This window comes from Populus euphratica, unplaced genomic scaffold, assembly GCF_000495115.2.
Source record: "Populus euphratica unplaced genomic scaffold, PopEup_1.0 scaffold134.1, whole genome shotgun sequence".
NCBI classification, from domain to species: domain Eukaryota; kingdom Viridiplantae; phylum Streptophyta; class Magnoliopsida; order Malpighiales; family Salicaceae; genus Populus; species Populus euphratica.
Window position 1 is genome coordinate 503,507 of NW_011500021.1, and position 9,183 is coordinate 512,689.

At 30.4% G+C, this 9,183-nt stretch overlaps 1 protein-coding gene across 1 annotated transcript; it reads right to left on the reverse strand.

The window, feature by feature from the left end:
* Nucleotides 1-2,945: 2,945 nt before the first annotated feature.
* Nucleotides 2,946-7,436, reverse strand: LOC105141918 (Tetratricopeptide repeat (TPR)-like superfamily protein). Its single transcript, XM_011049312.1, has 2 exons — nt 5,457-7,436; nt 2,946-3,210 (listed from the first exon to the last, which is right to left on the reverse strand). The coding sequence occupies exon 1, from the start codon at nt 7,180-7,182 to the stop codon at nt 5,752-5,754; it is 1,431 nt and encodes a 476-aa protein (XP_011047614.1). The 5' UTR covers nt 7,183-7,436; the 3' UTR covers nt 2,946-3,210; nt 5,457-5,751.
* Nucleotides 7,437-9,183: the final 1,747 nt, after the last annotated feature.

Below are 9,183 nucleotides of genomic sequence, written 5' to 3' on the forward strand. Positions count from 1 at the left end.
AGAAATCAATCCCCAAAAAATTTTACGATTGCTTTGACGAAAGCTTTAAGACTTTCTATCGCCGTGCTTTTTCAATTCAAAGATATTCATCAATAAGATCTGCAGGAATACCATATGCAAGTATTCTGTGAGCAGCAGTTACCTTTTGAAGGCAAGGTAAACCAAGAACACTAAGAGCATCTGTTCTTTATTTGAAATATGGATTATGAGCTTTCACTGCATTTGTGATCCGAAGAAAAAGACGATGATTCATCCTAAATCTTCTTTGAAATTGATTTTTAGTGAATTTAAGATTTTCAGCAAAATAATAATTATATAACCTTAACTCACCTTCCTTTCTATTACGATTGACAATATTATAACCAAGAATAGAGCCACAATACTCCGTTCTTCGCCCTTAATTATTCAATTCTTCTTTAGTAGCCACAACGGTAGCAACTTGATCTAAATGGCTTCTTACCATTGAAATGCATATCAACGAAAAAGCTATATCTACACTATTCGGAAAGCCATATTACCAATTTAGCTCTTCTAAAAAGCATCTCCCATTATAGATGCTCTCATTTTCGAGACTCTTTTTAACCATTTTAATGGTGTTTTTAAAACTTTAAAAAATTATAAAATAAGCTCTACAAATAATTTTGGGGCATATTTGGAAATATTATAAAAATTATATTTAAAAATATTTTTTATTTAAAAATAAATTAAATTAATATTTTTTTAATTTATTTTTAACATCAACAATCTAAAATTACTAAAACATAATTTAAAAAAAAATAAAATTAAAATTTTAGACAAGACCAGCCACGTGTTTGTCAAAACAATGATTTTTTTTTACTTGATTTTTTTGTTGTTTTTTTATTATTTTAATTTATTGATTTTAAAAATATATTTTAAAAAATAAAAATATATTTTAATATATTTTTAAATTAAAAAAATTTTAAAAATAATTATTATTATAAGACCAAAAACTATTTTAATGTTAAAAATTTTTTAAAAATAATATTATTATAAGACCAAAAACTATTTTAATATAAAAAATTATTTAACTAATCAAAAAAAATTATAGCTGAACAAAATTTAAAACATTACTATATTATCAAACGATATTTGAAGACCAAGATTTTAAGTGGAAAGAGGATATTTTTTTTTATTTTTTTTTAATTAATATGAGTGTTGGAGTAGTGTTTATTTTAATTAATTATATGAATTATAAAATTAACAATTACATAAATTTCTAGTAATTATAAAATTTAAATTAATAATTTATAAAAAAATAAATTTAAAATCTAATTAATTAAAACAACGTCTTATAAATTAAAAAAGTCCACATGCTTTCTACATGCATAATCATCCTATCTAATTCAAATATCACGCTTTATTCCTGCACAACCTTCCCAGTACAGATAGCACTATATCTCTGGCCGTTGTTCCTTCGATCGTGACGTCTTCTTTTAAAAAAGTATAAATGAAATGTAGAGGTTTTGCTGATGGGTTTTTTAACATAAAAAATCAACATTGAATTAAAAATTTGATGCATATTAGGTAATCTCTCTTTAAAATAATGAGATGATGATAATATTATTTTTTTAATATTAAAATTATAATATATTAAATTAATTTAAATCAACTTTAACTAACTTATAAAACCTATAACAAGAGATATAAAAAAATGTTAATCATAATGAAAATAAAAGGATATAAATTAGAAAGTTTAATTTTTAATAAATAAAAATAAAAAAATAATCTAAAAAATAGATAAAAAAATAATTTGAATCAATTTAAATAAACTTGTTAAATTTTTAAACCAAATCATGAAAATAAAATTATATCATAAAAAGCAAATTAAAAAATAAAAATACAAAACATAGCTATAAACCAATTTATTGTTAAAAAATTAAATTTTATAAAAAAATAATATAAAATAATTTAAATTAAAGATCCGAGATAATAAAATCTGAGATAACAAGTAAAAATAATTTTTTAAAAATAATAAAACTCAATTCATAACCAAACAAACCTATAAATTGAGCTGTGAGAATAAATAAATAAAAACTAAAAAAATTATAAAACTTAAATTTTAACAAATTAAAAATCTTTCTCTTTTTTTTTATTTCCTCTCTCCTCTTAATTTATTATAAATTATATTGGTAAACATTTACTTACTACTCATGATTTACAATATTATATGCAACTTTTCAAACTACATTATTATTTTTAAATCTTTTTTGTACTATATTATTTTTTTAATTTTTTTATAACCATGTTAGAGTCAAAATAAAATAAAATAAAAACCTCCTCCCCAACGTAGGACACTGCTACTCAGGTCATTGTTTACTTCACCTTTCTTGCTGCCTAAAAATAAGTTAAATGCATCTGTCGTTTACGTCATTCAGTTACAGGAACTAAATTGTTGAATTTGTTGTTTCAATTCTCGAGCAAATTACCAATATTTTATTAGGTTCAAGTTGATTGTGACGAGGAAGAACGTCACTGAAAGATAAACGGATAACAGCATCCTTTGCCATCTTGCATGGTTGTCAAACCTTGACGGTCAGGCAGGTCTTCCCGGTATCCGGACGATTCAACATCTGAAACAATCAAGGTTAAAAAAAAATAGAAAAAAAAATTAACTTACTTGGTCAAAAACTTACTGAACTGGTAAAAACTCAATCCTCAATCTCTTAATTTCTTTTTAGAAAATAAATTGTTTTGATCAAAATAATATTATTTTAATTTTATTAAAAAAATATAGAATCGACCCCAACTACACAGTTTTGCTTCCAGTGGAGGTTAAAACTCCAAACGCGGTACAGAAATTCGGTGACCAGCACTGTTCTAACTCATAACTCCTCACTGCTCCCTAAGCATTTGCTTAATTATATATTTTTGTTGCTGGGAAAATTGCTTTGGCAGAATCCATCAGAGGAGAGCACCACAGGTTCATCAGATCTTTCTTATTATCATTCAAACTCAATGATGAACAAGATCTGACGTGCACCAAATAAACAAAAGCCGACAGAAGATTAAGAACATAATTGAGGCGCTTATCACATCAGCACTCAAATACAAAATGAAAATCCATCCAAGTCATGGCAAAATGTAGGATGACTGCCGAGAGCAAAATGGCAAAGGATATTGCTATTGTTATATCTTTCACTGCCATTCTTATTTGTCGTAATCAATTCGAACATAATAAACGTCTGTGATCTGCACAAGAATTGAAACAGCAAATTCAAAGCATCAGTTGGGAAAAACTGATGAACAACTGTAACATGCCATTCAATCCAAACACCCTCGTAAAATATAGTCAACAAACTACAGAAACACACAGAGCTCGCACCGTGAACAGCAATGGAAAGGATTGCATGTTCATGTGAACGAAAGAAGCTTGAATAAAATAAAATCTGGCATGATGCAATCATACAGGAACCGTATAGTTAGCATTCAAAAAGACAAGAAGTAGGCGGTCAGGTTTCCCTACATCTTCTATCATGAGGCATCAAAAAATACCATTAGTGCAAAACCAAAAAACCAAGGGGGGCTGGGCATCGAGGTGACCATGAGGAATTTCACAAGGATCCATCAGTTAAAAACTAACGAAGTGGTCCCGAACTCAGGATTGAGCGTTTTTTTTTCTAAACTTACATGTATGGAGTTCTCACACGCCAAGAAAAATTATTCCCTTTAACTTTAGTTTTATTATTATTATTTGAATAAAAAAATATTTTTTACCCAAAAAAACTGTTATCTTTCGCCCATCTTAAATAAAAATAAATTCAATTAATGAAATGATCATAATAATAAAATTAAGATTATGTAGAATTTCAAGGACTAAATAAAACTCCAAAGAAGAATATAAAAAGGGAAATAAACTGATACAATAATCAAGTAGCAGAAATAAAATAGAAAAGAATGAAAAGCTGGAAATACACCAAATTTCTTATAATAACACCTCTGATATCATAATATATATGTGTGTGTGTGTGTGTGTATCTCAATTGGACAAATATATAAATACCAAGAAAAACCATCAGTACAGGTTGTGGCGAGTCACGCTCCACCTAAAATCTATGATTTGCTCACCTACTGAAATGCATTACACGAGCCAACCACCCAAATTTTTATTTTTATTTTTTGTAAATGGTGATGTAATGCACAAGTCATAAAAAAGAAAATTGATAGGCGTCAGGATAAAAAAAAAATGGATGAGAGGCCCTTGTGATATCTGCGTCTTGGGAAAAAAATTTCCAGAGCGCTCTCAGTTCTCAAATGGATATTCAGATGCACTGAAGTCCGTCTCATGAAAATTGCCCCTACAGTTGTTTCATGGATCGCACACATTTAACAGATAAATATCATGAAGGAAAAAAGAAATAAAAAATCTGACAAAGCAGAAAGTCAAGTGAACAATGATATTTCAGAGTTAAAAGCTTACAATTCTTGTAGCTACCTAACTATGATATGGCCTCTTATTAGATTGAAGAACTTTGAGCTTTCTACCTAACTACTTAATCTACCAACATTCTTCTATCCTTTTGTTTTATCACTTTTTATGATAAAATTGAGCGCAAACATTCATGGGAGCTCCTACTACTCTACAGCAGCCTCAATGCCTTCATCCTAGCAACTGGCAGAGAAATGGCCAAGGCAACCACATTCTTTGAGCAGGTCTCCAGTGTAGGGCTATTTTACCATTAAATCATAATCTAGGAAAGCAGAATTTAAAATGAAAAAAAAAACCTTAATGCCTATTAAATAAACATCTATTTTATCTTATGTACTTCAGAAGGTGATGATTAGAATGTCCTTGTTTTGCTCATGTCTCTTGATTTCACAGGGAGGGAGATGGACTTACAGATCATATAAATGAAAATCCGAATACTGCTATCATGATTCATGCCGATGTTAGAATCAGTTATCATTCTATTTTGTGATGGCACTTTATAAACTGATGTAAGCCGGTAGGTATAAAATGTACTGAGCAAGGAACTTAGAGGCTGCTAGAAATCCCGTGGGAAAAAAGAAAAAAAAAACTGAAATGGGGATTATCATGCAATTCCAATGGTTTGATTCATTAAGGTATCAGTAAATTTAGTTGATGAACTTGCAAAATTAGGTCATTGTCGGCATAAAGGTGATTCTCAAGTAGTTACTGCTAGCTTTAGGGATATATGTTCCCGCCAAATAAGGTCTCAGAAATTTTATCAGTCATTCTTAGATTAAGGAGAGACCATATATGATTACCGAAGACATTCAAGAGTGACAAAATTTCTTTAGATGTTTTATTACTAATCCACATTGTAGCATGTTCAGGAATAACTGGGCACTCGGTAAAAAAGCAATGGTCTGCCTAGTTCTAGGGGAATAACTAATGCATTGTAGCCTCGAATGCAAATAAATGAAACAGGGGCCTAGGAGGGTGATTGAATCATTTTTCAACCTCTGATACATACCTGCTGGAATTATTCTGCAAACAACAGCCAGTGGCTGCCTCACAGTACTCCATCTTCAGAACCTGGTTTGCTTTGCACTTCAGTTCATGATAACAGCTGTTGATGATAGCTAGCATTAACTTCTAAGATTCCACAATTACCAGGAGCCAGACAAGATGTGTGATCTATGTTTCCTTTTAATGAACTCTTTTTCCATGCATGATCCCTCTGAACTAGAACCTTACTGTGTATTGATAATCCTGCTCTAAAATAAGAAACAACCGCCTAACATTAATAAACTGTCTTTAGTTCAGCATCACTTTACCATGCTAATTAATTCAGCCACAAGCTCCTTCCCTCGAAAATTCTCCAGGTGTTCAACTATTTTTTCAACATAAGGAGCTCTGAGAGGAATTCTTTTTTCAAGCATCGATCTTGCAAGCCTTGCAGCTTCTGCTGAATGGCCTTGTTGACAAAGCCCAGCTAAAAGAATAGAATATATATCGATGTCAATGGAAGACAAGCATCCTGTTTTCTCAACTTCTTCATATAAACAAAACCCAACAAGCACTCGTTTCTCCAAACAAATCTCCCTAATCATCATACTGCATGCCAAACTATCAGGCTTCATCCCACTAGATAAAGCCCTCCTAAAGGTCTTCTCTGCTTCCTCCACTTTCTTAATCTTTATCAAACACACCACAAGAGAACTATAGCAGTCACCAATCGAAACACTACCTCTCGCAACAATTCTCTCGATAAAATTATACACATCCTGTAGCTCGCCATTCATACAAATACCACTTATCCAAGCACTAGCAGTGACACGATTTGGAGCACACCCACGAACCTCCATTAATTCCAAAACTGACAGTGCATCCTTTGTTCTACCTTGCTCACAAAAACTCTGAATCACAGATGTGTACGTGATAACATTTGGACGACATCCCCCACCTTGCTTCTCCATCTCTGCCAACAACTCAAATGCCCTCTCAACAATCCCAAACCTAGAAATCCCATCAAGAAGTGCCGAATATGCCACTACATTAGGATAACAGCCATGCACACTCATTACTGGGAACAACGCACAAGCCTCCTCCAATCTACCCACATCACAAAACCCTTTAATCATCGAGACATATGTTATCATATCGGGATAAAGATCAATCAAACCCATCTCTCCCATCAATTTTTTAGCCATATCCACATCACCCTTCTCACAAAGCGACCTAATAACAAGATTATAGGCAGTTGTATCTGGACGTATATTAAATTCAGGCATTTTCTTTAACACCATTAAAGCCTCATCAGCGAGCCCACCCGCTTTGCACAGCCTCAAAACAACCTTAAAAGTGTCAACACAAACCACACACTTCTCCAGCTTATAAGTCTCAATTAAATCCAAAATAACTTGCGGGTTTTGCTTAATCTTAAACAAGCTACATGCTTTATTATAGATATATAAATTATGCCTGTAATTTGGTTGATCACCAGCCCAGATAAAAAACCTAAGACCCAATTGAAGGTTATTAAGGGACCATTTGTGTATGATGTCGTTGACATATTTGGTGTCAAGTTTAATTGGTGCGAGTGAATTGAGGGTTTTCTCTACGTTGTTAGGACTGTTTTGCAGATGGGCATCAAGTTTCTCTCCCAGGGAAGTGGTAGCGTAGTGTAAAGTTGAGATTTTGGGGGTTTTGGGCTTGATTGAGAAGGATAAATGGCGAGTTAAAGAAAAAAGTGACATTGGTTTATAGCGATGGTTTTAAATGATAAAAAAAAATGATTGCCAGAGATTTAACAGCTAGAAAAGAATGGAAGAAATGTGGGTACCTGGGAGTTAGGGTTTAGTGAGGGAGAAGAGAGAGATGAATCCAACTCCGAGTCACGAAGCCACGAACTGGAAAGTGTCCGATCGAGAGGCTGTATATCTTAGAACCTATGGCTAGCAATTCTATCCTTCCATCCACTATTCATTCAAATGCATTAATAAAATCTATTGAACAGGAAGCTCTGGAATTTAAAGATTAATTAAATTTATTGTTTGAAAAGGAAAATTGGTGTTAGAAAAAAGAATATATACACATGTAATGAAACTTTTTTTTTGCCAATAATTTTTTTACTTGAAGTTAATTATTTTAGTGTTATTGTATGTGTATTCATATTAAAAATAAATTTAAAAAAATAAAAAATATTTTTTTTAATATATTAAAAAATACTTTAAAAAAATAATTTTTATTATATTTCTAAATATTTTATTTTTTTAATTGACCGAAATTATAATAAATCCTCATTGTTTTAGAAATTGTAATTTAATAAAACTAAAATAGAGTATTTTTTCAGTGTTCACGAAAAGGACATTGAATTACCCAAAACACCTTCGTTTTTTGGCATATCGACGAGTAAAACGACGGTGTTTTAGTTAATGTTTTATTTTGGTCCTTCAACTCCTACATTATCACGTTCAATCCTTTAATAAGCCCATATAATATTAATAAATTGCTTGTGGATTGTGTCGATTTAACCAAAAACATTATTAGCAAGGAGACCATAAAAATTAGATAGTGCCTCCAATATAGAAATATGGAAAATGGGTTGCCCGATTTGTTGTTTAAAAGAGAATTAACATGTATTTTTAAGTTAGAAATATACTTCTGAAAGTTTTTTTTATGACTTTAATATATTTTATAAAAAAATACACACACAAATTTTATAAACGGTCGTTAAAAAGTAATTGAAGACGACCTGGAAATCGCAAATTTTTGCAAACGACACGCCGTCCATATATTTTTTCTCACTTCCCTTTTTATTTTCATCATAGACATCCTTTGTTTTCTTTCAAATTACAAGAAAAACTATCATCATAATATTTTTTAATTTACACACATAAATATAATTAAGTTAAGATTTCATTTTGAAACTAGTATTTTTAATGCATGCTTTGCATTTGTATTAATAATTAACGTTTTGTAAGAATGTTAAACTTGATTCTAAGAAAAAAGGTCAGAAAAATCAATAAAGTACTATGTAGCATTAAAAATTAAATAAAACCATCTATCTATATATAACACAAATACTACATGATTATAATATCATTATAAGTTTTATAAATATTTTTGTGTTAAAGAGTCATTTTTAATAAATGTGAGATAAATATTAAATATTAAATATATATAGACATCAGTGGAAATCTTATTCATTCAATTTTTTATAAGAATATAATGATCGATAGTATAAATACATAATAATTAATTTCTAGTATTACAGTCGCCCTATAGATTTTTGTATAACAATAACTGAACGTCTTTTTGTACAGCAATACTAATATTTTTACCAGATGATACGCAATAAGCAGCAGCATATAAATCTACCAGCCCACATCAAAATGCATATTATAATGCAATTGTAATGGTGAAAAATATTCATGAAATCGTTTTTGCGAGCTTATATATATCTCCACTGACAAAATCTTCAATAATTTATGGTTTTGTATAATGCCAGAATAGAGAAGAAGGAAGATGGCCACCATGGCTACTGAAAAAACGAAATCCGATGCAATTAAAAAAACAGGATCCAAGGAATTCATGAAACGTTTATCAGGTCAATTTTGAAACCCCAGCAGGACAGAGATTTTCTTCCTTTTTCTTTTAGGGTTTTTTTATGTTTTGTTGAGATCAAATAATAATAACTCCATGACTGTGTGTTTCTTTGAGTTTATTAAATACATATATTTAATAATAGTATTATA